The 27419-nt window shown below is 46.0% G+C and overlaps 6 protein-coding genes across 24 annotated transcripts; 2 read left to right on the top strand and 4 right to left on the bottom strand.

Moving 5' to 3' along the window:
* Positions 1-90: 90 nt before the first annotated feature.
* Positions 91-2093, bottom strand: LOC118512381 (caspase Dronc). Of its 2 annotated transcripts, XM_036056752.1 has the most exons (5): positions 1817-2079; positions 1167-1727; positions 881-1104; positions 427-804; positions 91-334 (listed from the first exon to the last, which is right to left on the bottom strand). In XM_036056752.1, the coding sequence occupies exons 1-4, from the start codon at positions 1946-1948 to the stop codon at positions 429-431; spliced, it is 1293 nt and encodes a 430-aa protein (XP_035912645.1). In that variant the 5' UTR covers positions 1949-2079; the 3' UTR covers positions 91-334; positions 427-428. The 2 variants fall into 2 exon arrangements, with proteins under 2 accessions (XP_035912645.1, XP_035912644.1); XM_036056751.1 differs by having other exon boundaries at positions 91-804; positions 1817-2093.
* Positions 2094-2358: 265 nt separating this feature from the next.
* LOC118512384 (GRIP and coiled-coil domain-containing protein 2-like) lies at positions 2359-5463 on the top strand. The gene is made up of 6 exons (XM_036056755.1): positions 2359-2603; positions 2683-2812; positions 2877-3055; positions 3222-3595; positions 3685-3876; positions 3970-5463. Exons 1-6 carry the CDS (start codon positions 2451-2453, stop codon positions 4121-4123), a joined length of 1182 nt encoding a protein of 393 aa, XP_035912648.1. The 5' UTR covers positions 2359-2450; the 3' UTR covers positions 4124-5463.
* A 158-nt stretch (positions 5464-5621) lies between these two features.
* Positions 5622-6961, bottom strand: LOC118512389 (tRNA (guanine-N(7)-)-methyltransferase). Of its 4 annotated transcripts, none has more exons than XM_036056762.1 (2): positions 6536-6961; positions 5622-6469 (listed from the first exon to the last, which is right to left on the bottom strand). In XM_036056762.1, the coding sequence occupies exon 2, from the start codon at positions 6438-6440 to the stop codon at positions 5721-5723; it is 720 nt and encodes a 239-aa protein (XP_035912655.1). In that variant the 5' UTR covers positions 6441-6469; positions 6536-6961; the 3' UTR covers positions 5622-5720. The 4 variants fall into 4 exon arrangements, with proteins under 4 accessions (XP_035912655.1, XP_035912656.1, XP_035912657.1 ...); XM_036056763.1 differs by having other exon boundaries at positions 5622-6505; positions 6596-6961; XM_036056764.1 differs by having other exon boundaries at positions 6603-6961.
* Positions 6962-7416: 455 nt separating this feature from the next.
* LOC118512367 (condensin-2 complex subunit D3) lies at positions 7417-12122 on the bottom strand. 2 transcript variants are annotated; one of them, XM_036056696.1, is made up of 8 exons: positions 12006-12122; positions 9721-11806; positions 9492-9642; positions 9008-9419; positions 8738-8924; positions 8381-8669; positions 7892-8299; positions 7417-7815 (listed from the first exon to the last, which is right to left on the bottom strand). In XM_036056696.1, exons 2-8 carry the CDS (start codon positions 11778-11780, stop codon positions 7477-7479), a joined length of 3846 nt encoding a protein of 1281 aa, XP_035912589.1. In that variant the 5' UTR covers positions 11781-11806; positions 12006-12122; the 3' UTR covers positions 7417-7476. The 2 variants fall into 2 exon arrangements, with proteins under 2 accessions (XP_035912589.1, XP_035912590.1); XM_036056697.1 differs by lacking the exon at positions 7417-7815 and having other exon boundaries at positions 8037-8299; positions 8403-8669.
* Positions 12123-12203: 81 nt separating this feature from the next.
* Positions 12204-24278, top strand: LOC118512368 (eukaryotic translation initiation factor 4 gamma 2). 14 transcript variants are annotated; one of them, XM_036056699.1, is made up of 6 exons: positions 12204-12290; positions 16999-17973; positions 18083-18984; positions 19426-21937; positions 22039-22204; positions 22285-24278. In XM_036056699.1, exons 3-6 carry the CDS (start codon positions 18233-18235, stop codon positions 22467-22469), a joined length of 3615 nt encoding a protein of 1204 aa, XP_035912592.1. In that variant the 5' UTR covers positions 12204-12290; positions 16999-17973; positions 18083-18232; the 3' UTR covers positions 22470-24278. The 14 variants fall into 14 exon arrangements, with proteins under 14 accessions (XP_035912592.1, XP_035912593.1, XP_035912601.1 ...); XM_036056700.1 differs by lacking the exon at positions 12204-12290 and adding an exon at positions 12314-12336; XM_036056708.1 differs by lacking the exon at positions 12204-12290 and adding an exon at positions 12489-12507.
* A 1307-nt stretch (positions 24279-25585) lies between these two features.
* On the bottom strand, positions 25586-27292 carry LOC118512385 (oxygen-dependent coproporphyrinogen-III oxidase). The gene is made up of 4 exons (XM_036056756.1): positions 27168-27292; positions 26973-27080; positions 25904-26915; positions 25586-25795 (listed from the first exon to the last, which is right to left on the bottom strand). The coding sequence occupies exons 2-4, from the start codon at positions 27068-27070 to the stop codon at positions 25703-25705; spliced, it is 1203 nt and encodes a 400-aa protein (XP_035912649.1). The 5' UTR covers positions 27071-27080; positions 27168-27292; the 3' UTR covers positions 25586-25702.
* Positions 27293-27419: the final 127 nt, after the last annotated feature.

Raw genomic sequence — 27419 nt, 5'->3', positions numbered from 1 at the left:
GGCCTTGCCTGGCAGAAAAAGAGCTCTTCCTTGGAGATATGTTGGTTTACCCGCAGCAATAATTTTCATCCCACACCCCGTAGATCACCATAGTTGAAAAGATATAAATGTTTATTGTACTACCCTTTCTTTATGTCAAAGAACTTTTATCGAAATGGAGATTACACGAACAGCTTCCAGCACTGTACTTGGCGTGATAATGTATAATAAAAAAAGTAGTTCATAGTTTAGTAGGATAATACTATCCTGTCTTACATCGTAATACTTTCATGTTTCTTGGCAGCAAACAATTAAATTATTCATCTGAAATATTATTTACTGATCATATAAGGCACTAGCAGATATTGAAAAAATAAATCATACGAAAAAGAAAAAGATGGTATGAGTAGTCCTCCACGTGACTCATCATCATGTCAATTAACTTACAATTACAATTCCGACGGGAGCTCATAATAGCCTGGGTTTAGGTAAAGTTGCTTGAAAAATCCTCTCTGCTCCGTACAGATGGTTTGTAACGCAGCCGTCTCTGTGCGGTAAGTGGCAGCATATTCACCAACCAGCTTCATCAGGATCTCCACGTCCGTGTCGTGTGCATGCTCGGACCAGATTTTGCACATACTCTCGACAAACCATGACCCCGTGTTGGTATCTCGATGGGCGGCAAAACCAGGCACAGTAGCATAGCACACGAGCATGTCGCAGTATGTGGCAATATTGGAAGGTAAAGGTTTTCTCGAGTCGATCATACCATCGCGCTCCGTGTTCGTTGACAAACGATACAGTCCCAAATCGGATTGAACTCCGCTGCAATAACGCAATAGGGTTAGGAGAGCTGTACTCTCTATCCAGTTTTTAGAATTGATGTATCCTATGTACTTACCGGCATATTGAAATGAAAAACAGTTTCGGTTTGCGTACCAATCTGGTGCAGTTGACCGTATTGAACTCGGTCAAAAGATCTTCGACGCGTAGGATCGAATTATCGTGCAGGAAAATGTAGTCGCTGCCTTTCCTGTGGTCACCGTGCGAAAGGATGTAGAAGGCGAAACAGTCGCAGGACAAGTGCTCCGAATCTTTCAACTGCACCAACAGTTCCTTTAAATCCTAAAAGTACAAAGGACACGCATACAGATGGAATGCTCTTAAACGGTTCGTACCAAACTTACAGCCATGGTAATGTCCTCGTAATAAAACACAACGAATCCCAGCTGTTGGAATATAGAAATCAAGTTCCTTCCATCGATATCTGCCCCGTTGCGTTTGGGATGTACATCTTTCAAAAACGTAATCACGTTCACAATGAACGCAACGCCCCGATTGCGACTCTTCATCGGATATGCCGGCACTTTCGGGTGTGTTTCCGACGGTCCGTTGGAAAGCTTCACAGAAAACGTGGTTGGCAGTATATCGGGATAAACTTCCAGCATACATTTGCTCTCTTCGACCAGCGCGTTCGACGCGATATTGTTCATTTTGCCATCCTCTACATCACCCGGACCGCGAAACGAGTACGCCTTTGGGGCCACATTGCAGCTCACCGATCGTACCCTTTGTGGATTGTGTGTGGAATGCATTTGATGGTCGTTCGAGGAAGGTTTCAGTATAGAATACGCCTTTGGAAACATCTGCTGGCATATGTTCAACAGCGTATCGAAAGCTTTCGGGCCGCGTTTGGTGATTTTTTCAAACAATTTTTTATGCCTGGTTATCTCATCTTGAGCCATACTCTGTGGGAAAAACGAGCAAAACCCGTAGGTAAACGCAATACAAAAAAGCAGGTGTGCCGCACCCCAACACACATTTAGGTGTGACTCACCTCAATCCGAGACGCCATTGTCTGCGATAGCATATTTCGTTGTATACACTCAGAACGTAATGCATTGTAGTTGGTATTGTTCACCAGCTTATCCAAATTGGTGTTAATTATGTAGCGATCCTTGTTGTTCATCGTACGGCAGTGCTACAAGCTTTAATTTCGCTCACACAATATGTTGGTCACGGAACGCGTCCTTCTACAATCCCACTGAATATTTCTGTAAACAACAAAGGCACTGTGGGAAGCCCTAGCACCAAAGCAATCGCCCAAGGTTTAGATATTTTGTTCAAGGATGAGCATACATTGTTCGGAAGTGGTAACATTGATGCAAAATGGTACATTTTATAGCCGTTTAATGATCATTTCAAGTAAAGGACCGATCTATTAATTGTAGATTCTGGTACATCTACACTATCCTACAATAGACGAATGTCCAATATTTAAAAAGCAACAAATAATTAATTTTATTTTTATCTCTTCCGACGACAGTGCGCTGTCTCGTCTACAGTAACCTTGGCGGACGTCCATCGAAGGGAACTGTCAGTGGGGTAACGGACATTTGTTTAAATGCATTGTTTTGTTAGCTAGCTTTGTTGTGTGTTCGGTGCTGTGGTGAGATCACAAAATAACCAACATGAGTAACGCCGTGTTTATCGATGATTGGAACAGTATAATACCGTTTAAAATCAAAGCAATAGATTTGGAAAAACCTACCGAACAGTTTGTGTACAAAGCGATACTCCACTTTTTTAAACTCTTGCACTACGATGTTTCCAGCTACGAAAACGTAAGCCGCTAGTCGGATCACTCTGTTTGGTCTGTTGTGCTATTTTACCAATGCAAACACTCCTTGCTGTTTATTGCAGATGTACAACGAATCGATCGAAACACTTACAGCCAAACGGGTGGAACTGGTAGCCAGGATAAATCACATCTACCAGTTATGTTCAGATTCTAAACAAACGTCGTTCTTTTACATAGATCTCGTCAAACCAAGTAAGAACCATCAGTGCATCGCGAAAAATGCCAACGCTTATCGCTTTAACATATCCATTTACAGCGGGTAAAAAAATTGTACATCTCTTAAAAATACTCCTTAACTACCTGTTCTACATAAACATGGTGAAGGAAAGTGTGCTGGAAATGGCCAACAGTTGCGTGGAACAGTATTGCGAGCTAAATACCCAACTAAACCAGGAACAAATAACGAAGGAAGAAAATAAAATACGTGCGAACAATGTAAGTAGCGTTAGTTGGTAGAACCGTACTTTACGCGGCAAAACATTCACTGCGGGTAAAAGCAAGTCACAGAAAGCCAGCGATGGCATGCCCACACCTATCGAGGTTTGTAGTGCCCAGGAAGGAAGGATCATTCACGCATAATGCGGTGTGTTGTTATTCACAGATCAATCGTCATATCGATGACATGAAAAATCAGCTCCCCCAATTAAAGCAACAAATCGAAGCACTGCAGCAGCGCCACGATGAGCTGCAGGAAAATATCGTCACGCTGAAAACGAACGACCAGGAACTGGCAGATAAAATTATCAAGCTCAAAATTGAACATTCGGAACTAACCGATCGCATAGTGGCGGACGAAGAGGCCACTGCAATGAGGGATATACAAAACACGCTGGAAAGAGAAATCGAAGCACTTGCCGAAACGGAAAAGCAGCTACAGAAAACGTACGAAGTTCATGTTGCGTCCATCAATGAAATCAGACCGTGTAATGCTCTGCTGGAGAAAATGCTGCAGTTTGAATTCGACGATTCATCCAAGTTAGTTTGTTTTTTCTTTCTCTCGCACTAAGCACCATGCCTTTATACGCTCACAAACTGACCCTATTTTTTCCTTCGTTTTTGTTTAGAAATTTACGAAACGAGCTAGCTGAGCTGCACGCTCTGTATGACAAGTTGCGAAAACAGCAGAACAGCTTGATGAACATTTCGGATGCGTTGCAAAAAAATTGCCAGGAAATCGATGCTGTAATTGCAGAGAAAGCTCAAGAGCTGGCTGTGCGGAGAAAGGTGTTAACGAAGAGCGATAGAAAAGCCGACAAGTAAGTATTATGCTGCAGGAGATCAACCCGTTAGGTTGTAGGAGCTGGACATACGCAATTTTATACATGCATGCTACACTACACTCTTTGCAGCAAACACCTGGAGAAGGAGAAACATCTAAAAGCATTACAGGAGACTAATGAAATATTGGAACATATACTGGCAATTCAAAGATTAGAAGTGCAGAGGATTATTGATGGAACTGATAAATCTCTCGAAATTATCAAGCACAATTTGATGCAATAATGCGCGTTAAGTCACAGCATCGCCAATTTCCCTGTTCAACAGTATGGGGTTTTTAGTTTTTATTCATAAAGGATGGCCTGGCGGTATTGCTTAAAACTAGATTACAAAACAGAATACAGAATTCACATCGGAATGGAGACATTACCTTCTCCAAACCGTGAAAGGACACCTTTCAATGAAGGGGTGAGCTCGTCCGGGGTCACAACATTTGGATAACGTTAAACTCCTATTGAATGTGGGCTTGATCCACCGTAGTTTCTAACTTCTTCTTCTTCTTCTTTGGCATAACGAACTCTTAGGTCATGCCTGGCATTTCTGGTTTACAAGACTTAATGATACCACGTAATTGGATAGTCAGTCCTCACTACGGGTGAGCGACCCACATGGGATTTGATCCCCAGCCCTGCCGTGTGAAGACCGGCGCCGCTGTCGTATCTATCGTCGGAGCGCCCTGGAACTGCTTGCATAGAGGTTGCTGTATAGACTTGCACCATTGCCATACAATTCTATACCATTCAAAGAGCCTATTCACCGAATATTTTTTGTGCAAATGAGTGATTGGACAACTTTCCAGGTCGTAATGCTTCTTCTTTGTTGCGAACGCATACTATATTATATCTTTCGTTTAGTATAAATTCTCATCGGAAAATATTATTTTAGGAAAAAAAAAACCTTAAGTCACAGATGGCGACCTCTTACCATGAGAAAACGAAAGTATGGTGCGTTATTGGAAATATCAGAAAGGGGACAATATCCAGACAGATGGATGTTACTACCTTAAAAGTTAACATTCTTCGTCCTTGGCACTGTAACCTCAAGAGGTCACGGCCTGCCACACATTTTTGGCTTTTTGTGAATTGTTTTTACCCGTAGCTGGATATAGGGAGGGATTTGATCGCCGGTTCTGCCATGTGACCGCCGCCCCGGTCATCAGACCGCCTTTAATACGTTACGCAAGCCACCTTTTTAATTCTGTGCATGCCAACATTACCAGTTTAAGGTCATGAGTTGTAGATATCGTTAGCATTGCAGCTGACTCACACGTATGGTCACGAGTTTTGGTACTTAGAAGTAGTGAAGGAATTAGGTTTCCATTTGAATGCTATTATAAACTTCTGAACAGACAGAGAGTATGTATCATATAATAGTACATCGGCCAAACAAACACTAGGAATCCTTTCGATCACGACGGAGCGGACAGCGACGGAAAAAGGAAGCCCAAACATTGCCACAAAATCTAGTACATTGCGCCGATTTGTGGCTTCCTCGTACCAGTTGTTGGGCATCCAACAGCCAATATGGCCAAGTCCTGCTAAAAAAAATAAAAAAATCTCTCCTAACTATTCTTCCCATCTGTTCTGGGCGATAATGTTTAAGCTTAGTTAAACCTTTTCACTTATTGATACTGAGTACGTGTTAAGTGTGTAGGATTTAAGCTAGCAAATAAGTAGAGTTATTCAGACATTCAATCGATCGAGACCCTGCGATAACTACAGCCTTTTTGCTTATTTTGACGACCTATCGTACGCGTAACGTAAGATATAGTCTCTTTATTTCACCACTCAAAAATAATGGCGAACCATCGAACCGCCACGAATCATACCCTAGTAAAGATTGCCATAAACTTTTCGCCACTCATACGGGTTACCTTTTGACCCTCTTCACTGCTGTCCAACAGCTTTGGTGCTAGTATGTCTTGCTGAGCTTCACCTTCCGGCAAGCGCCGGAAGCACGGATGCTCCTCGATGTGCTTGCACATCCATTCGTGTAGTTCGCGCACATCGGTTACGGTGTAAATTTGGCCACCCGGCCGCAGCACGTACGCGTACTCGCTCAGCAACGTGGAATTAATGATGCGCCATTTGTGCTTCGCTTTCTTAAAGTGTGGATCCGGGTACAGGAAGAACAGTTTCTCTAGCTGATGTTTGCGGAAATAGTTCGGCAAGTACTTCATCGCGTTTGTCCGTATGCAAGCGATATTCTCGTACCTTCCCTTATGTCGCTGGCGCAGCGCCTTGATGCGATCCATCACGTAATCGGACACCTTTACGCGAATCTCCATACCGAGGGCTAACTTGTCTGGGTATGTTTCCCCAAGCGTTACCAAAAATCCGCCATAACCGCAGCCAATGTCTGCAAACGCAACACACCGATCGCCGACGTTCGGGTACAGGTCATTCCAATTGCTCAGATCCGGCCGGGTTGGGTACTCAAAGCTATGGTCAGCTATCGGGTTCGAGTGGGCACGTTGGCGATAGAAGCGCTTTTGTGGCAGTTTCACGGCCTGGTCGAAAGAGTCCTCCACGGGTTCCTCCATTGTACGGGTGGTGCAAAAGTATTGCTTTCCTGCAAAAACAGTTACCCATTCATTGGAGTTACCCACTTGAAGCACAAACAGTGTTGTTGCATTACTGATATTAATTGAATGATCTCTAACGGCAAATCGCTAGAAAAAAGGGGCCCAAAACTTACGACTCACATGCAACACCGGTATCGCGTGTTGTGTTTCGCGTTGTTGTTTTGCTAGCTGTTTTGCTGTCAGTGAAGCACAATTTCACATGTGTCAGGCTATATTAGCTAGTTGGATACTGCAAGCAAATCCATCGTTTCGTTTAAATTTTCATATTACAATTTTGCCCGTTACAGAATTCATTTTTTTGTCTGCGTTCCTCTGCCATTGAAATCACGTAGTCCAATCATTGTAGCGTTCCGGCGCTGTCCTTATTTCTTTCTGTTGCCACTATGGTAGTCATCCCGGGAGGGGATAGCTTCAAAAGTCTCGATACCTCGTTTGTTCATCTTACTTACTTACTTGCTTATCATGCGCTACAACCGCTTATCGGTCTTGGCCTGCTGCAACAATCTTCGATATCGCTCACGGATTAGCGCCGTCGTCTACCAATCCGTTATCCCGGCCTTTCTGGCGGATGCATCAACGCCATCACTCCACTATCAATTTGGGCCTACCACGCCTCTTCTGTCCGTTTGGACGACCTAAAAGGACTTTACGGGCTGGGTCGTCCGGTGTCATTCCATTGTCCACCCACACATACGGGGCCAAAAATCCTTCTGAGCGTCTTCATCTCGAACGCGGCTAAAAGGGCTTCGTCAGTTTTGGACAGAGTCCAAGTGCTAAGAGGCGTATGTGAGTACTGGGACGCTAAATGTTCTGTACCGTCCCAGCTTCATCCGTCGCGACAGGTATTTAGAGTGGAGAAGTTACTACTAAAAATGAATAAGTTGATATGGTTACTTTCGCATTACTTCATTTTGAATTAGCGTTAATGTTGATCTTACTGTGCAAACAAAAGGCGCCGTGTTTATTGTCGATATTTATCAGCCCGTTGCAAAACTCAATCACCTTCCAAATCCAACACATCGTCGGCAATTTCATCTTCTTCGTCACTGTCACCTGCACTCTCTGCGTCTGATTTCGTTTTGCCGGACGATTTTCTGCCGTGCTTTCGCCTACCATCTTTTGAACTGTCGACGAGCTTGAGCAAGGATCGCCAAAAGTTCATCGGTTTGGCAAACTCTACCAACGACCGAAAGTTTCCGGCAATGGTCAGCGCCAGCTCTTCCAACCGCTTCTCTACCAGCTCCATTTGCCGCGGTTCCAGCTTTTGAACGTATTTGCGCACTTCCTGCTGAAAGCTGTAATACACTGCTATCATTTTTTCCACAATCGTTGTCTGCAAATGCGAATGTAATATATTAGAATTGTCCTAACTAACCAACCGGTTGAAGTTACCAGTTGCCCACACCTACCATTTCAGTCTCGCTCTGCGTATGTGCCGCTTTTAGTCGGGATCTTTTCACCGAGGGCCCCTCGTCCCCATCGGCATTTGTATCGTCCCCGTTCCCAATCGTTCCAGCGCCCTTGGACAGTTTGGCCTTATCGCGGCTTCGCACCCCGCACATGCATTTAAATACGTAGATTAAATCGATGAGCGTAGCGACACCCTGCGAACACTCGACATATCTGCCTTTCGAAAGCTGTTGATGGATTTTGTTCACATTCTTCAGCAGCTTCAGCAAACTCATGTCGTCTATATTGTCTACGAAGAAATCGTAAATGGCACAACGCTTCTGTCGCGAGCTTTCGTCACTGCCGGCCAAATCGCATTCTTCGTTGTCGATTTCCGACGCCGGGAACATGTCGTGTTCTGCGTATTTCTGTTTCGAAACGAGATTGCGAAGCGGTGGTACATGAAAACAAGCTTATCGAACAGCAAAAATGAGCGAATCCTATCCTACCAAATAGTTGTTGAACACGTACACACACTCGAGCAGGGAAACTTTCAGCAGCTTCTCATTCTTCGAATTAACGTACAGCTGTATCACGTAGAACGCTTGTGCGGCGATATGGTCGTCCTCGTCGATGATCAGCTTCAGAATGTTCAACAGTACGGTGCCACGCATCTTCACATAGTCTTGCAGAATCAGCTCGTTAAGATTGTTCAACGCAACGCTTCGCACAGCCAGGTACTGCGAGCTAAGCTGTCCGATGACGGTTGAAATCGATGAATCCACCAGCGACGTGTGTCTGTTGGAATATGGTTCAAACGGGAAGTTAATCGAGCCGGGTAATCATATGCTTCAGCGCTATTTTACCTTTTGCACAAATCGGCAAATGCCGTTATTAGCGTACACAAAATACTCTGATGAATGGTTTTAAACTTTAGTATCCGGTTAAAATCCGCAATCACCGTCGAGGCCAGCGTTCCATCACGGAGTCCAAACCGTGCTAGCACTATTATGGTAACGTTAATTTTGCGCGTCTGATTGGTTTGCACCAGTACTGGAAAGGAAGAAAGCATAGCACAGAAACATTTGCAAAATGTGTTCCACCAGGCGATAGGTGGCAGCGGCGCATATGCTTACAAAAGCTTTCATCGGCAGCAATGCGAGCCAAATACTTTAACAGTATCTGCAGAATGTTAATGTCGGGCCGGTTGTTCAAATCGGTCGCGGCTTCCGCGTACACGAGCAAGCTGATCAAGTAACGTTCGTTGGCCACGTGCGCACTTTCGTAGTGCGAATGAAAGTGCAGCAGGTACTCCGCGCTGCTATCTCGTATCCCGGCAATCCACGCCTCGTCTATCATGCCATCTGCCTTTTCCTTTATCATGCAGCACAGACTGTAAATGTCGCTCACGAGTGATATGTTTGTGCTGCCAGTGCGCAGCAAATCGGTCAATATTTTAAACAACTGATTTAGGCCGGGTCTGGTAAAGTCCGATAGCCAAGATTTGATCACGGACAGGATGTACTGCAGACATATTGGGGAGTTGTACTGCAAATGCAAAAGGGAAGGATTAATGCAACCAGCCAAGGCTAGAATAGGCGATTGTTCACCTCCACTTACCGTATCCTGTTGCAGTATATCGTTCATCGTTTTTATGACCAGGTCCGGATTCTTGGACTTCATTTTGTTTGCTATAATCGCCAGGATGATCCATGCTTCGCTGCAGTTCACCGTGAAGATGTGCGACTCTATGATGCTGAGGTTTTTGGTGCTGAAAAGTGAAACTTGCAATTAATCTTCTCGTTCCAGCACGCTTTTAATAGAGAACGTTTTTGTGGCAAATAATTACGTTAAAATGGATTTCTGTATCCAGGAGTCGACGGCCGATTTAAGCACGTTTATCTTCCCGATCACCAGTATGGAGCGTACGATCATCCACGGTGTAAACACTTTGCGGGACGAGGAATCTTCGTACCGGCAGATGTTATCGAACACGTTCGCTTTCAGGCTCTCCATGGCCGATTCCTTCAGCTTTTGGTCAACGTCGTCCAGGAAGAAGAGCAAACATTTGGACCACAGCTTGATGAGCGGCAAATAGTTCGGGTACAGTGCGATTAGCTTGTTGAGCACATTCAGCGTGGTACGGCGCACCAGCATGACCGGATCCTTCGCCAGCCTGGTAATGATGTGATCGAATATTGGTTCATCGATACGGTCTCTGTTCAGCTCCAGTATGCACTCCAGGCAGGACAATGCCACGCGCCTGATTGCCGAGATTGGCGATAGCGCTCCATCGTAAATCGTGTTCGGGAGGGATGCTAGAATCTCTTCGATCGTTTCCATACCTGGCACATCGGATGATAGCTTTTGACTCGTTGTGGGAGCTTTGTCAATCGTTTTTGCACCACCGGAAGACGCCGAGTCCTTCGCCATGGGAGACGGTGAATGGTTAGCAAAGTTGAGCGCTGCTCGGGAAATGCCGAGCTCGAGCTCAGCTGTTCGGAAAAGCTCCTCAACATCGTTCAGCTGCAGATAGTTTCTTTCGTCTTCATCTGCATTGGCGGAGTAGAACGCGTCGTGAAATATTTGCTTCATTGTTTTGTTACCATTTTGAAGGATTTTCAGCAAACATTGAAATGCCTTCAGCTTTACCGTGTTGGCCTTTTCGAGCAGCTTGGTTTGCAGTAATTTAATCAATTCAATTTCCCGCGGCACATTCGATATCTCCGACTGGAACAACTCCCAATCGACGCTACAGTCGACCATCGCTAGTTTCGATATCATTTCTACAGCATTTATGCGAGTGCTAGCCTCCGCATGCGCCTCTATCTGTTTCAGGAAACCGACAATGGAAACGTTACATTTCCTGTACATGACAAGCTCATAGCGTACCGCCGTGTCCAACAGGGTGGCGTAGTCGTCGGGACGCGAGAACACTGTGGGCGGGTTCGTTAGCACTGATTTGATGAAGTTGGACAACACTTCACACGTGTCTTGGGGATTTTGCTCCAGCAGTCGCAAGAACACGTTTTGCACGTGAAAGGCCAACGCTGCATTCTTATACTCCGCGGTATAAAATATGGCTGTTTTGTTCAAGATCATGCTAATGGTTGTCGTGCATTGGTTGTGATCGTCATGCTCGGGCAGGCAAATCATGGCTAGCGTTGCGAATATGTTTTCTGCCATTTGTTCTGCATCGGGGCGATTTGGCGCATGCTTTATGCAATAAATCAGCAGTTGCTTAAACGTTTCGACCAGCTTATGCTTCGAAGATTGACAATTTTTCAGTGTCATGCAGCGAAGCAAAAGCTGCAAATCTTCCAGGATGGATATGTAATCTACTATCAGATGACCGACTTCGTTCGTCACCTTCAGTCTTCCGTGAGATCCGGCATCCGCCTTTCCGGGGTCGTAAAGTCGATTGATGAGCTTAAACACGTCTAAACTCTTCGCAAAGACGAGTTCGTCGAACACTGTCGTTTGCTTCTGTCCGGGCGTGCTCAGCAACACTATGTACAGTCTTGCCGCACAGATGGCAAGGTTCCGATGGGTCCCGTTCGTTGGGTGGAGCTCAGCGAGGCAAATCATTGCGTAAATGAAGCATTGGAAATGCTCGATATTCAACTTTTTCGATAAATATTGCCAATTATCGTACTGATCATACAAACCGGCGGTGCGGCGTATATTTTCAACCTCTCGAATCATGTCGCGCATCAGATCAAGCAACGCCGAATCGTGTATCGCACGTTGCACCATGGGAATGCTTCGCAGGTCAGCTTTAGGAACTTCAGGCTCAGATTCACCGGTGTCCCCCACATCGCACATAGCGTCAATATGCTCCATCGTTACCGAGCTATCAAAGTATTCCGGCAGCTGGTTTAACAGCAAATGTACGTGCGTTGGAGCCATTTTCTAGGTAAAACACAAACAAATTCCTGAAAAAACGTAAACAAGCGAAATGTACACAAAGCTGCTGTCAAATAAATGACAGTTCGAAAATCCATTCAACTGAAGCACCGAAAACCGTTGCTGCTGATCGAATCTCGCATCCATGTATTATTTACCCAACGCTGGAAAATGCATGGGCAATGCACAAAATGTTTGCCTCTGTTTACGTTTTTCTAGATACAGTACCTTGCAAAGAGTAGGTTGCAAAAAAGCCACAATAGTACAAACCGCATCAGTTCGCTGCACGGTTAATAACCTGTTACGTGTAGACCAAAGCTCTTGCGAACCGGAAATCGAAGGAAATGGGCCACCGAAACTATGGGCGAGCTGCACGACGCACACGACCATAACTCGCAATTTAGGTTCGTTTTATACATACACCTTGTTCGGCACAATCGAAAAAAAAGTTTTCCGACAAGAATATTTGTGTGTGTGTGGCGTGACACATTAATTCTGAGCATCGTGGGCATCGTAAGTGCTTCCATCAATATACCTACCATTTCGTTTAATATTACAGGTGCTTTTTAATTACAATCGTTTTGTTCTGATACATATCCGTTTCGCATCAGGCACGTGGAACTTTATTGATTAGTTTGCATCAAATTGCTGTGTGATTTTCGGCTATTTTTCATCGATTGTTCCTGCTACCTTGCGCAGTGATACCATGTGCATCGGCCATCATTGACAAGTTGGGTGAACAATAATGGCCTTTTCGCACTGTACAATGTGACCAAGGGAAGCAATTGTTGTGAAAAATTGTTCCGATGGATAATACTCAAGCCACGAATAATACATCCGTCGGGCTGAAAAATCTACCCTTGGGGCTAAGGTCATTAAGTGCGTTATTTCTGTAAGTGATGCTCACATTTGAAGAGCACAAATGTGCAGGATGATAGAATGAATAACATTTTTGATTTATCAGTGCAGTGTGAAAAATCCATAAATTGTAGGCCGTTTTGAAGTAGGTAGGAAGGAGGCTAATTTTTTTGTGTGGGGTGAGCAATCCAGAGTCCAAACCCTTCTTCTGAATTTTGTGGTTGGCTTTTTCGTTTACATGCATACGCATGCTCTTGTGCTATGACGCTTGTGTATATTACCTTCAGGTAAGAGTGTTTGCGTGAGTGCTGTGTAAGATTACACCAATATTATGAAGGGCTTGTGGGATGTACAGTATTCCAGGCAATGCGTTACCGGAGAAACTGTGAATAATGTGATTTATTAAACATAAAATTACACTCTGAAATTGATGATATTGAGCCAAGTTCCGCGCATCCGGAAGGGAGCAGTAAGTAATACAAACAGACGGGCAGGTAATCTGATGAATGTTCATGTGCGTGTGTGGGTTAAATAGAGGTAGGATGTAGTAGTGAGACAAATAATATCGCACGCACACACACAGAAACAAAGTGGAAGATGTGACCCAAGAAAGCTCGAGAACAGAGAGCAGCAAGGCAGAGTGATTGTTCGTTCCAGACCACGAGTGGATGCAACTCGCGGTTCGTGTGATATATATATTTTTTTTATTTTGCTGCAGGAAATAAACCCAAAAAATCTGCGTGTAGGGAGTTAGGAGAATTAAGCAAGGACATCTTTGCGAACTAGTTTAAAAGTTCGTAAGGATCTTACAGAATTGTGCTGTTGGTATCCGCAGCAGCGCACTGCAGGTAAGCGCGAAGAAACAGACGGCAAACGAACATGGATTCTCGAAAATGCAAAATGAAGCCCTACTCAGTGCTATTGAAAGATTGTAGGTGATGCAGCAGCGCGTGTTGGTGTAAACGAATGGAGTTAAAATCAGTTTTCTAGGGCTACTGCTGCGTACGCACTCTTTTTGTATGACTCATGAACTTTATTATTGATCAGTATTATCAACGTTTGCCAAATGGCGCATTAACTGCTGGTGCGATGAGAAATGGGTTAAGCGCGTAGTATTCTTGTATTACAGTTACACCATCTTGGGTTGCTTTGTCTCCTCTACATCGTCGTCGATAACGCGAGGTGTGTGTTGGTAGTGTAAAAATCATTTGAGTGTGTCGCGAAGGACATTTTTGCGCGTGTGAAAATGGTGGATTCGCTGTGTGGATGGTTGGTGTACTCATTTTGTTCCTTAGTTTATACAGCCATTTTCGTTGTGTAAAGGGGCAACCGTACTGGGCTGCAGTGATTTGTTACGAGATAATATCCTGTGACGAGCAGATGCGTGATGAAATAAATGGAACTCTGGCACTATCGTACAGAGACCCATACAAACACACAGTACGGAAGTTAACTATTGCGTGATCTAGTAGTGTGGGGAATTTGCTTTTGTCTGCCTCAAAGAAAGTGGCCATGTGGGCGAAAGCGAAGTAGTAGTGTGTAGTGTGGTAGCAGTAGCAATTCATCATAGTCTACTAGTTTATCTTGATGGTCGGAAGGAAGGAAGCGCATAGTGCTTTAGAGCGGAATGGTATTTTTAACTCATTCCTCGTGTATCAGTCCACTCGTCGATATATTTGACGCATTTTCTCTGTTGACGCGAAAGCATCCCTCTCGTGCTAACAATCAATGCCACACGACTGACTGTAAATCGGGAGCAATAGTTTTTTTTTACCACACAGTTGCCCCTGCGTATAGCTTCTTCCGCACTGGCGGAAAATCTGTGCTTGTGCATGCAGCTTTCTATTCTTTTTTTTTCCAAACCCCACACTACGATGGTTTTGCGGTGGTGTGCTGTGCGCCTGGTTCCAGTTAGATTGACTCGCGGGGCAAAGGTGTATTTGTGAGAGATCGTCCCCTTTTTACAGAGCTAGAGAGACGTACGATGCTGAGTGCTATGGAGTGAAGCATGAAATAAAAGCTGTGCAGGAAGCTTTTGTATGGAATTCGAAGATGCGAATGAAGACGACCGAAGAAATTAGTCGAAGTCGTCCATAAAAACTAACCAAACCGTTTTCGATATATAATTGGAATAATGCTTGGGTTCTCTATCTAAAGCGCACAGTGTGCCCGCTTGCTTAAAGCTCATCAGTGTAGGTTGTACAGATTTTAACGCAATCCGTTACTTTAGCGATGACCTCGTTCACACCATTCTAGGTGATGTTATACTTCTTTGTCGTCTCGAATTGCGTTCAGTTCCTTGTGATTCACGCGACACAGACAGACTCAGACTATCTTTCCCTGAATCGCGGTGAATCATGGGTTAAGTTTACGGTGTCAAGGTTTGGGGGTGAAGCTGTGTGTGACGGAAATTACACTTTTCTCTTTACGCTTATCACACTTCCCCTATATTCGTATAAGCTCTTTTACCTTGCATTGTGCTAGATTGTAGAATGTTTACTCATTGCATATTCGAAGAAGATGGTTACTTCGATGGAACAAATGTTGAACGCATTACCGGATTCATAGCCTCATAGCCGATCTACGTGACCCATTTTAGCTGCAACTAGGTCATAGCGATGCAATTTTGCATCTGTGCTGTTTACAGTGTTTTATTTATGTTGTGAAATGTTAATACTGCTAACCAGAGGAATCTTACAGACCGACCTGCATGTCGTTTTTTAGCGATATCTTTTTGATATCTCGCAGCACTAAGCCTGTCCTTAATTTTGTGTTATCAATATCATCATGCGAATAAGTTGTGTTTTCTATTGAAATATTATTATTATAGTGTTCGGGTGTTCCTCTTTCGATTTCAAGATTGTAAAATAATTGAACATTGTCCAAATTTGAATCGAATGAACATTACCTGAATAAACTCAACTATCCTCCCTTTTCGAGTTGCACCTCCCGTAAGAGGAGTGTGCTTCTTTCTTCACATTGCTGCTGCAACACAAATTACTTTTTTATAGCGGCCTTTGCGGACACATACATTTATGTGACCATACCTAGCACAGCATCATTCGAGTTCTATTTTTTGTTCCGTTTTGAACGATTGACCAAAAAGCTGACGGGATGATAGAACATCCTTTGTTCTTATTATCTCATGAATGGAAAAAAATAAACGATAGTATTTTTTAAGCTAAAGAACTAATGCTTGTTCTTCCTTCGCTCCATTTTTTTTAATTTAATGATTATTACGGATAGATGTCGTATTTTCATTATCACACCAAAGCAAATAAAAAAAAAAAGTTTAGTTAATAGTGTTATGATCTGAGTTGAGTTTTCCCATTAATTTATTATTTTTTTATAATTCTCTCTAAAAAGAGTTCTCCCTTTAAGCTATGAAATAATGACGAAAAATATGCATGAAAATCCTAAAATAACACAAAAAATATGCGAAAAATATGTTTAGATGCTTTTTAAAAGTGGACGAACAAAAAAAAACATTAAAAGTTGCATCTGTCCCACAGCTCCGATGAGACGTTGCTTAGCTATCTTTCACTTAAGCCGTCAGTTGCGTTCGCCGTACACAAGTTCCTTGATCTTGAACGGTTCATGTCCTTCAACTTGCCAAACGCGTATCGAGAAAAGGCCGCCTACTTTGCTCTGGCTTGAATTGATGAAGCGCATGCAAAGTTAATACCGCGCTTATACGGTGGAACGTCCTGCCGCTTGCTCGCATTGCTGTTGGTATTGGTTGGTAGTGCTGATGGTGGAAATGGAAGGCTGGCGTTATAGCGTGAGCATTGGTGATCCCGTACCCACACCACACACACACACACACACACACGCCACGCCATGGTGATTGTCTTAAGTTTTCTTTTCTTTTGTTCATGCACTTCTTCTCCTCCTTGCGTCGGTGATCTTTCATTCCAGACGATTTACTTGCTGATGTTGCTCTGGGAACGCTGAAGATCAATGGCCCAAGACTGTAGGGAAGGCTTAGTCTCAAGGCGAAATGAAAAGCTTTTATGATTTGTTGCGTCGGTGCGAGTCAATGACCGCTGCCATGACTGATTTGAAGGAATGAGGGAAAGAAGAATCTCACCCGTAATAAACGCCTTTAGGGGAAAACGCACACATACACACATATATTCTAGGGGGTACGCACAAAGCGTTACGTTCGCGCCGTGCGCATAAACAGAACGAACTTATACATTGAGAGATTTTGCAGTTGTGTTTATTAACTTTTTGTAGGTTAGATACAAATGTACGATTTTCCGACTGACTGTGTGCGCTGATGATTTATGCATTGTTTGTAGTACAGTGTACAGTGCGATTTGACGACTTACGTTTTTTTTAATATTTTGCTTTCTTTCAGGCATAGTGTTTTCCAGCTTATGGTAAAACTATTCTCGGTGTAACGCGTGTGCTTGGAAAACGAAACCGGTCGTGGTTGTGTGATCTAACGATCGAACACGGACTGGTTTAGCGGTGGATGTGAAGCAGGAAGTAAAGGGAAGCAAAGAGAAACGTGCAAGCTAAGCTACGTGGCGTAGTGTGGTGTGTTCATTCCTCAGGTTGAGTGTGTTTGTACGTTTCGTCGGTGTATGTCCCCCGCGCGTCATTAGGCGTATCGTAAGTGTGAATCTTTCATCGCATACAACAGTGGACGCGACAAAGAAGAAGTAAAACGCGAAAGTGCTCTCGTACCGTCATACCAACCGGAAGCAGCTACACACTAAACACACACTCTCTCGCTCTTGCATGCACACTCCTGAAGTGGCTTGACTGTTATTTCGGGTAGATAAACAAAGAGAAATCCAAGAAAGCGCATCTGCCTTGGTTGGTAACCAAGCAGAGAACAACAGTACAGTACAGTAGTGGTGGTGGTCGTCGTCGTGTACCTCTGCTTCTCGCTTTACAAACTTAAGTTCTTCTCCGTGTGCGATCGCGCTGTCAAGCGCATCTGTACGTGAGTAAAATTCGGTCCCTAACGAAACCTACACCGTCGGTCCAGCGCTACACCAACGGCAACAAGCAGTACTGCGAGGTAACGGGATCATCGCAGAAGCATCCTCTGCATAGCAACGGTAGTCTACTTTCTTCGTCCAACATTCCGGGAAAAATAGAAAAAATTGCGGTTCCGCCGTCGGTCGGGTTGCGGAGTGCATATCCTACTGCTGGTGCTTTGCCAACCTTCAAGACGGAAGACCCGAGGCAAACGGGGACAGAGTCTCGCGCCACGGGGAGGGAAAATCCAGTCCCCCCCGCTAGCCGACGCTGGGTCCCACCATCCCACACACCGCAACATGGACTCACCGAAGAGGCCAGAATTGATTCGATTTTTCGAAAAGTAACGTATATTTTCCATTTGTGCCTTTCGATGTATCACACTCGCTTTGCAACTTGTTTAACTCTCTTCCTTCTTTCTTCTCTCTGTTCTCTCTTCCCTCACTACCTAGGTTCGTGGTATTCTAAACAAACTTACCCCAGAGAAATTCCAGAAGCTTAGTGATGAACTGCTTGAACTAGACCTTAATTCGCCGAAAATTTTGAACGGTGTTATTCTGCTGATCTTCGACAAGGCTTTAGATGAATTGAAGTACTCGTCTATGTACGCACAGCTGTGCAAGCGTATACAAAAAGAGCTAGAAACCGACATCGACAAGAGCAAATCCAGCACCTTCCTGCAAATCTTGCTGAACGTTTGTCGCGACAAGTTCGAGAACCGCGTCAAGTACAGCGAGCAGTTCATCAACTCGGAAAGCCCGCTAACGGATGATTTGGAGGAGAAGAAAAATGTCGCTAAACAAAAGATATTGGGCAATGTTAAGTTTATTGGCGAGCTGTACAAGCTCGGCATGCTGGGCGAGCCTCACCTCTACGAGATGCTTCGCTCGCTGTTCACCAACAAGTCCAACTCATCGACGGAGAAGAACTGCGAGGACATGGAATGTTTGGCCCAGCTCATTCGGACATGCGGAAAGAATCTGGATACAGAGCTGGGAAAACAGCTGATGGATCAGTACTTCGAACGCATTGAAAGGTACTCACAATCGCAGTCGATGTTCCCTCCGCGCATTCGTTTCTTACTGCGCGATCTGATCGAACTGCGCAACAACAACTGGACACCACGCAAGGTGGCGTTGGTCGAGGGACCGACCCCGATACAGGAGCTCAGCCTCGACGATGATGTACTTCCGCCCGGGCTGAACCACTTGCGAAATCGGGACCGCGACTATCGCAACAACGATCGCAGTGAGCAACGCGATTGGATAGGCAAATTTTCGTTCAATTTGCATAATCTAAACGATGGTTTCAATTTGCTTAGCGTATCCAGTCCATCGCCGTTACTGCCGTCAAGGTAAGTTGCTGCCAGCCTTAATTGATACTATTTTTAGCTCATTTGACGATCGTTTCCGCATTCACTTGCTTCCCTTGCTGCTGCACAGAGCGAGCACCGAGCGAAGTGATTGAGGGTGATGGGGTGTTGTGCATGGAGTCTGCCTTTTTTTAGAACTGAAGAGTTGATATACTTCGCTCTTATTACTTGTAGCTCCTGTCAATGGGCTCTCAATGTTCCATTTCCCTGACCATAAGGCCCTGCGATGTGTACAAAACATTGTATATTTGAACGTGCCTTAAAACTATAAAGAAAGGAGAAGTAGTTCATACAACGTGTGGATTAAAACTATACTTATTTTGTAAGACTATGAACTGAAGATAGCTCAAAGATTATCTAAAAAACCTTCGTTGTTTAGAATTGAAAAGTAACAACACGTTCTTTTTTTGTCTCGACCGATAGCTACAATCAATCTTCAAACGGTTACGGAAACCGCGATCATCGCGACAATGGAGGTGGTGGCGGAGGCGGTGGCAACTTACGGATGCACAATAACCGTAATAACCAAGGGATCTACGGCAACAACAACATGCGCTATAACAAACACAACAACCATCATCACCAGGGCAGTGGCGGAGGAGGCGGCTACATGAGGGGGGATGGTGGCAATGGATCTCATCAATCGCCATATGGCGGAAATTCGAACATGATGATTAACAAAGACTTGGCGCCTCGGTTCAAGCGCAATCTGATGACCCCGCCTCAAAACCCGGTCGAGGAGCTGCAGATGCGTCCTACTCCGAACAGTCTGCTGTTTAAGGCTAATATGAACATCAAGCCCCAGCTGCCCATCACTACCACAATTGGCGGTGGAAGCGGCGGACCCGGAACCGGCGGTGGCACTGTGAAGGGTAATTTCAACGGACCACCACTGAACGAGTTCCCATCGCCACTGACCACTAGGACGCTTCTCAGCGAGCAGCGCAATGCCGGACAGATCAACAGTAGTGCCTTTTCGGGAGGCAATAGCAACAGCAGCAGTATGATGAGCGGTGGTGCAAACTTTGGTGGATCCGGTAGCTCGCCAGCTTCTGCGTCCTCGAGCACGGTCCCGCGCGGAGGAGCAATGCAAACCGATGGCATGATGGGCACGGGCAGAAACTCCGGTGGACCGCAACAATCTTCGAATCAAACCAGTTCTCCGAACGTGATGAATCATCGCCACCACCAGCAGCAGCACATGTCGCCGGGGATGAATTCGCGGCCGATGGGTGCAAACGACGGTGGAAATATGCATCTGAATAAACACCATTCGGACATGAATCAACATCACCACCATCATCACTACCAAAACCAACAAGGATCGCATGGGCAGGTTGCTGAACACCATCCCCACCACCACCACCAGCACCAACATGGCCGTGACATGAACGGCGGCGACAGCAGGATGAACAGTAACCACCACGAACCATCATCGCATCGTCCGCACAGCAGCGAGCAGCAAGGTGCGGGAGGGCTATCGAACACGGCGGCTGGTGTCGGCACCGGCAACAGCTCTTCGCTCTTAAACGGCAGCAAAATGGTGCAGAAAGACCAGATCAGCAAGCAGGCTTCTGCGGACAAGGCCGATAAGAAGAAGAAGGAGAAGGGTTTGAGCAAGGAGGACCACTTGAAGCGCATCGCCACGTTCGTCAGCGACGTTATGCTGGATAACATAAAACAACAAATCGAGGAAGACGAGCAGAAGAAAGCCTCCGAAGTAGGAGCGGAGCACGATGAAACGAACAACGACGATGGCAACGTCGAAACCAGCTGCTCAACACCGGTAAAGGAGGTTGTGGTGGAAGTTGTTGACAACAGCGAAGTCAAAGCGACGGAAACACCTCCACCAACGCCGGCCGATCCAAGCGAAGTGCCCGTCAAGAAAGCATCTCTGATTGAAAATGCGGAATTAATAGAACAAAAGCTGAAAGAGCAGGACGACGTTGCCGAAAAGGAGAAGAAAGTGGAGCAGCAGGATGGAAACGGAACCGTCGATGAAAAGCTGGACATTGGGTCCGAGACGCAAAAGGACGAGAATGACGATTCGAGGCCGCCGGTGTTGGTGGAAAACCAGCAGCAGCAGCCACAACAACAAGATGAGCCGACGACTGCGACTGCAAGTGACGAGGTGACGGCGTCCGATGAAGCGAAAGAGCAGGAAGAAATGAAGGGCGATGATGATGCTGCTGTCGTCGGTGTCAGCACGACACCGGAATCGACGGAACTGCTGTCAGGCGAAAGGCAAACGGCGAAGAAATCGTCGCTGATGGAGCAACTGGTGAACGCGTTCTGCGAGCTGAAAGTTCCGGAAAAGTTTATGCGCGAGGCCATGATTACGATCCTCAACCATGTGCTGGACCGCACCGATGCGTACCACGCGAAAACGATCGAATTTTTGCAGCTGCTCCACAAGGAGACCAAACTGTCGCACAGTGCTGCGCTGGAATCATTCAAATCGATCGTGAACGGAATGAACGAGAAGGAGAAAACCGTTCCGAAGATCACGACCATCGTCGCGTCGCTGCTGGCGCGTGGCGTCGCCGGCAGCCTGTGCCAGCTGTCCGACGTGGCCAATTTTACCGAGAACGGGCAGCACTATCCACTGTTTCTGCTCGTGCTGCAGCACCTGCACAAGCAGATTGGCAAGCAGCCGCTGCAGGAGCTGTTCAACAAGAGCAAGGTGAATCTGATGGACAGCCTGCCGGAGTGCGATCGTACCAAGGATCGCATGGCGGAAATTCTGGAGGATCGCAACCTTAACTTCCTCTACCCGTTGCTGCGCGTGCAGGCCGAACTGTGGAAGCAGATTCTGTCGGACGCCAATCCGCAGCAGTTTTACAAATGGATCAAGGAGAATGTTGAGCCGTCGTGCTACGCGGAACAAGGTTTTATCGTGGCTATCATGACGGTGCTGCTTAAGTACATTCACCAGGTAAGTGCGCGCGGTCGATCGATTGCGGTCGCCCCCACCACCCCCTCAGCACAGCTCTCTCCTAAATCTCTCTCTCTCTTCCGTGCTGCGCGCAAAACCAGGAGTCGGAAAATTTGAAGGAAGACAAGAAACGCATCGAGAAGGAGAAGGAAATCTTGACCAAGTACTGTCCGGTGCTGAACGCCTTCCTGAACGGCAATATCGATCTGCAGCTGACCGCCGTCTATGCAATTCAAGTGTTCTGGTACAATATTGGCTATCCGAAGGGTACGTGTCCTCCTCTCCTGTGCGTGTCGCAGCATTCCTAATGTAATGTGTGTTGCGCTCGTTTCTTTCCATCTCCACAGGCGTGCTGTTGCGGTGGTTCCAAGAGATGTACGAGTTGAGCGTCATCGAGGAAGACGCATTCTTGAGGTACAAGGAAGACGTCACCGACATTTATCCCGGCAAGGGCAAGGCACTTTTCCAGGTCAACCAGTGGCTCACATGGTTGGCCGAAGCGGAAGACGAAGATGACGACGAGGAGGATTAAGACCGACCCCGACCAGCAGCAGCAGTAGAGGAGAACCTTTTTCGCCCAAAATTTCGGCGCCGTGGAGCGGGATACTGCAACGCGCGCTTCCCCACGGCCCTTGGGATTTTTTGCTTTCTGACGACGTACCTTTCTTTTAAGGGTTTATAGAACACATTTTCACCACCAGTAGTAGTAGGAAGCATCCTCTGTTCTCAAACATGCTTCCTGTTGGTTGAAACATTATTCTTCAATGTTTCGAAATGCCAGTAAAGCCTTGCGGCATATTGTGTACCCCGGGGAGGGGAGTTTTGTTGTGTGTGGTGCTCTTTTTTCCGATGTGCGTGTATCGTTGAAGCCGCCCGCAAAATAATATTGAATTGAGAAGTAGAACGAAGGTGAGAGCATATGCGCCCCGAGATTCCTGCGTGTGTGTGTGTGTGTGTCGCTCAACTGATTTTTTTTAGAACGCGCATCGTAATCAATTCGCTCGGCCTTGTCCGTCTGTAAGGCGCAATTGGAAGATTTTAAAATTGGAAAACGTTTATCAGTTTATCTCATGTGTGTAATATCGCAATAATGTGTTGCGTCCCCTTCCTCTCCCTCTTCACCTTCCTCCTCTTACACGCTCAGATTAGACAATTTTGTTGTATAGCGCACTGGCTAACTTAATATAATTATTTCATCTTTACGTACGTGTATTCTCTTGCTAAAAAATCGTCATACGCGACGACCGGTAGGGGGGCGCGGCAATACGGATAACAACAATATTCCACATAAACAAATTTTCAACAACAACAAAAATATAGATATATATATTGGATCAACTCTAAAAACTCTTCACGGTTTTAATAAACGATTGCCAGCTGTTGGCTGAAGGCAGTTTCGGTTCTCGCAATAGAGAGAACATCAAGTATGGAAAAGCAAACAAAAGAAAAGAAAAGAAATCAACAATCTTCTTCGGCACGTATTGGAATGTACGCATTATTTAGGCAGAAGTTAAAGAACAAAGCGGTCGGTGGTAGTTATGGGATAGTATGGATTGAAAAAGAGACTTTTGTGTTTTTGGCTTTGTTTTGTGGGAAAACCTTAATTCGAAATGGAGTAGGGAGACTATTGTGGCAATTTGAACTCTGAGCTTCGATTTGTATTAAATAGCCGCCTACATGTATGTGGCCATAAGAAAGGCATCGCGTAGAACGGAGACAGGAATGGGAAATCATCAGCACAATTCTTCATGCTCTGACAGCAGCAGACACGATTGTTCTCAATGTATCGATCGATCAATGATCGCTATACTGTAGCAAAGCAAATATCTCATTCTAGCCACAACCAATGCACACATCCCCCGTCTTCATACGCTATTGCACCACCGTTGCCGAAAAACACGTTAGAAAAGAAAGGAGAGGTGCATTGAAAAGACGCGTTTTTCCAATCGTTAAACAATTCCTTCCACCCCAAATTCCCCGTAGCAGAAGAATCGCACTCTGACAGTGCTCCTCCAGTATGTGTTCCACAGTAGGCATCGTGCCCCGTTTCCCTCTCGCCAGACTTGGTTAATGTACGCAACATGCTGCAGCAGGATAGTCCGTCAAGTGATCAAGTAACACCCTGCCGTCTTCTCATGAGTGTGCGTGTCGTGTGCCGCAGAATCTAGACGACGACGCGTCTACTGCGTTCCTGTAGCAGCATCACTTGCCTAGCCAAAGCGTCGTATGCGTGTTGTGTTCATACCCGATATCGAAATGTGGTTTCGTTGTGTCGAACTTTGAACGTTTTTATTTATTAATAGCAGAATAAAATGTAATCACTGATTATTTCCGAACCACACACACACACACACACTCTCTATCCTTGAACTCATTCGGGATTGGTTTAGTGAAAATGAAGGGAAAGATGACGGTCATACTTGTATGGAGTCGAAGTAAGGATGTCCGCCTCAGGACGTCGTCCAAGATTTTTCCTCGCCCTATCAAAAGGCTGCGCGTAGTTGAAGAAGCCTCACATCTACCAACAGACCCTTATCGTCCTAAGAACAACCTACCGAAAGATGGACAGTCACATAGAAAGGAGGGCTCGTCGTGCACACCACAATTACCGAGAGACATGTTCGCCGAAAAAGGGCCTCACAGAAAGATCCTTTGTTTATCAGCAGACCGCAAAAGAGCCCAAGACTCGTTTATCTTCAGATATCGTAGTTCTCAAGAGACTTCGTCACGCAAACACCGCACATACATCTATCAAGAGACCTCGTTGTTGTACCAGCCCCGCATTTACCTACAGTCTTGTTTATTTCTGTGGGTTCATCGTAATCGAAAGGAACTTCAAATCGTCAAATCCTACTGTCCCCCGGCTAACTAATACTACAATTCTTATCCTTATCGTTACTTTTCAAATCCGTCACCACATCCGTCAAAAAAATCTTAAACCCTAAGTCGGCATCAAGTTGGCATGTGATTCAGCGTGTAGTGTATCCATGGCGATCGGTAGGGATGTGGCGGACGGTAATGTCGACGCCACAGAAGCTGCCAAGTTGACGGCTGGATCTGTCTAGAAGGTAGGCGTGGGCAAGGCGGGTGTGACCGATGAGTTCTAGGGCGTGTTCGAGGGCGGTCAGGAACACTGGCACTGTCGGTGCAGATGACGTTCGAAATGGCAGTACAAAATCCTTCGTCGGCGATCAGTCGGATGGCTATGTGGAAGAAGGCAGCTACTTTCTCCTCGAATGTTGCTCGCTTGCGGGGACAGCATTCGCTCAGAGTCCGCAGATTCCAATATTCCAGACAGCAGCACCTACACGGTAGAAGGTCTCGTCCACGAAGAGATTTGTGCGAGTCTCTCTTGCCAAGAGACTTGGTAGTCGAAGGACCATCAGCATCTACCAATTCAAACGTTCTCGTAAGTGGGGCCCAACTGTTCGTACAAGTTCGGGTAAAGAGGTCAAGTTCGAATCCACCATCTTGGGAATGTCGCTCACGTTCGTGGCTTTTTTTACCACGCCCGTAAATCTACTCTCACAGATGTGATTGAGGTCGGCTGGACGTTGATGGGGTCGTTCGGTCCCCAATTCGCTGTTGACGATGGATGCTGTGACTCCATGCGAGCTACAACCATTGCTGGTTGTAACAATTGTGATATAATAATCATTAAAACAATATATTGTTTTCGAATAAAAACAACTTTTCCTTCCTAAATTCCATACATTCCATTCCGATCACTTTTCCCGTATCCGTTTGTGAATGGTTGCCCCGGTATTATAATTTAAGCCAATTCTTGGGCTTCTTGAGAACCTCGATGATGGCCGCTTCTTCTGTCCCCTCGGTAGGTACATTCATGTACTCCCATCTCTGAAAAAAGGCAATCATCAAAGAAAATCAGGTTCGCGCTTGCTCTCCCCCCTCCCACCCCTCCCAATTAGGCCCGTATAATTCCGTTTGCTTTTCCCTCGAACTTACCGCATTCAGTGGCAGAGACATAAGAATGCTCTCGTATCTCGCACCAGGCGTGTATAGTCCAAACTTGGTCCCGCGATCGTATATCAGGTTAAACTCGACGTAACGACCACGGCGCAACAGTTGCCACTGCCGGTGCCGATCACCGTACGGGTCATTTTTGTGTTGACGAACCAAGGGTAGATACGATGGCACAACGGAATGCGCACAGGAAGAAACGAAATCGAACGCCCGTTCGGCATCAGGCCCGTCCAGATCGTCAAAGAAGATGCCTCCGACGCCGCGGCTTTCGTTGCGGTGCGGTATGAAGAAATACTTGTCGCACCACTCCTTAAACCGTGGATAGTACGACGAATCGTGCGGATCGCACGCTTCCTTCAACGTGCGATGAAAGTGTTCCGCGTCCGCCTCATTCAGATAGTACGGCGTGAGATCAGTACCGCCACCAAACCACCATTGCTTTTGACCGGCCGAGTCCGTCACCTCGAAGTAGCGATAATTGAAGTGGATCGTCGGCACCATCGGATTGCGTGGATGGATGACGGCGCTAACGCCCACGGCGAAAAAGGGCAGCTCGCCCTCGGCTAGCTGTTTGCCGCGAGAACGCATCTGCTGGATGGCTCCTTTCGGCAGGTTCCCGTGTACCACCGATATGTTTACACCGGCCTTTTCGAACACGTCGCCATCCTGCAGGACACAGGTAATGCCACCGCCACCCTCTTTTCGCTCCCACCGATCGACCAGAAACTTCTTGCCGAAGTGCTCTTCAGCTTCCAGTGACCGGCAAAAGTCGTATTGTATCCTCATCACCAGCTCTTCCATGCGGCACTTCATATCGTTCCGGTTCGCATCTAGCACCTGCCGGCTGGTGATCGGTTCGGCCATGTACCGCGAAACGTTGGCCAGCTTTGCGACCGAACCGGTGACGGCTGCCATTTGAACCTCATTCCGGTATAGCCAGTGGTAAGCTATCGCGGCTGTAGCTCCACCAATGCATGCCGCACTGCCAAGAATTCTGAAAAAAACGTATGATGTTATCGTGGGAAAGTTGGTTCCACCGGCCCGTCATTACCTTATCACAGACGACTTTCTACTGGAACCACCTGCACTGCTGTGCATTTTTCGTGCGATAAGCCGGCTGCCACCGGAACGAAGCCACTTTAAAATCATTGTTCACCTACTGTGCTAACGAAGCAGGATCACTAGTGCAGTGCACGGCAGTACTTAACGGCAGAAATTGCCCAGCGGATAACAGCATTCACCTTACCTCCGGGGTAAATTACGGTCTTCAGGTTCAAAACCGTGGCTGAGTCGCGCGTAACGCACACCAGCTGAAACGACGTGTTTGCACTCACGTACTCCAGTCAACTAGTGACGCACCTATGGCTCGCTTACTGGACATTGCTTTGACTTTTCCTTACGCTTTCTTCCCGACTTTTCAGTAGAAAGTTAGTGAAAAAAAACGCATTTACAAGAAAGCGGCATGGAAATAATTTTTTAAAGCCCCTGAACATATCGT

This window comes from Anopheles stephensi, chromosome 3 (assembly GCF_013141755.1).
Source record: "Anopheles stephensi strain Indian chromosome 3, UCI_ANSTEP_V1.0, whole genome shotgun sequence".
Classification (NCBI taxonomy): Eukaryota; Metazoa; Arthropoda; class Insecta; order Diptera; family Culicidae; genus Anopheles; species Anopheles stephensi.
The sequence above is the reverse complement of the archived record's forward strand: the minus strand, read 5'-3'. Positions and strand labels throughout refer to the sequence as shown.

Bases quoted from the DNA above. Each gene is read 5' to 3' on its own strand.
- LOC118512385 (XM_036056756.1), bottom strand. From the start codon at position 27,070: ATGATTTTAAAGTGGCTTCGTTCCGGTGGCAGCCGGCTTATCGCACGA. The intron at 26,916-26,972 runs GTAATGACGGGC...CGTTTTTTTCAG, and splicing joins AGAAAGTCGTCTGTGATAAG to AATTCTTGGCAGTGCGGCAT. The intron at 25,796-25,903 runs GTAAGTTCGAGG...GCCTTTTTTCAG, and splicing joins TGTCTCTGCCACTGAATGCG to AGATGGGAGTACATGAATGT.
- LOC118512384 (XM_036056755.1), top strand. From the start codon at position 2,451: ATGAGTAACGCCGTGTTTATCGATGATTGGAACAGTATAATACCGTTT. The intron at 2,813-2,876 runs GTAAGAACCATC...ATCCATTTACAG, and splicing joins CATAGATCTCGTCAAACCAA to CGGGTAAAAAAATTGTACAT. The intron at 3,596-3,684 runs GTTAGTTTGTTT...GTTTTTGTTTAG, and splicing joins GAATTCGACGATTCATCCAA to AAATTTACGAAACGAGCTAG.
- LOC118512368 (XM_036056699.1), top strand. From the start codon at position 18,233: ATGTACGCACAGCTGTGCAAGCGTATACAAAAAGAGCTAGAAACCGAC. The intron at 18,985-19,425 runs GTAAGTTGCTGC...CTCGACCGATAG, and splicing joins TCGCCGTTACTGCCGTCAAG to CTACAATCAATCTTCAAACG. The intron at 22,205-22,284 runs GTACGTGTCCTC...CCATCTCCACAG, and splicing joins CAATATTGGCTATCCGAAGG to GCGTGCTGTTGCGGTGGTTC.
- LOC118512381 (XM_036056751.1), bottom strand. From the start codon at position 1,948: ATGAACAACAAGGATCGCTACATAATTAACACCAATTTGGATAAGCTG. The intron at 1,728-1,816 runs GTGAGTCACACC...TTTTTCCCACAG, and splicing joins CAATGGCGTCTCGGATTGAG to AGTATGGCTCAAGATGAGAT. The intron at 1,105-1,166 runs GTAAGTTTGGTA...TTGTACTTTTAG, and splicing joins ACGAGGACATTACCATGGCT to GATTTAAAGGAACTGTTGGT.
- LOC118512367 (XM_036056696.1), bottom strand. From the start codon at position 11,780: ATGGCTCCAACGCACGTACATTTGCTGTTAAACCAGCTGCCGGAATAC. The intron at 9,420-9,491 runs GTAAGTGGAGGT...TTGCATTTGCAG, and splicing joins ATATACTGCAACAGGATACG to TACAACTCCCCAATATGTCT. The intron at 8,670-8,737 runs GTAAAATAGCGC...ATATTCCAACAG, and splicing joins TTTGCCGATTTGTGCAAAAG to ACACACGTCGCTGGTGGATT.
- LOC118512389 (XM_036056762.1), bottom strand. From the start codon at position 6,440: ATGGAGGAACCCGTGGAGGACTCTTTCGACCAGGCCGTGAAACTGCCA.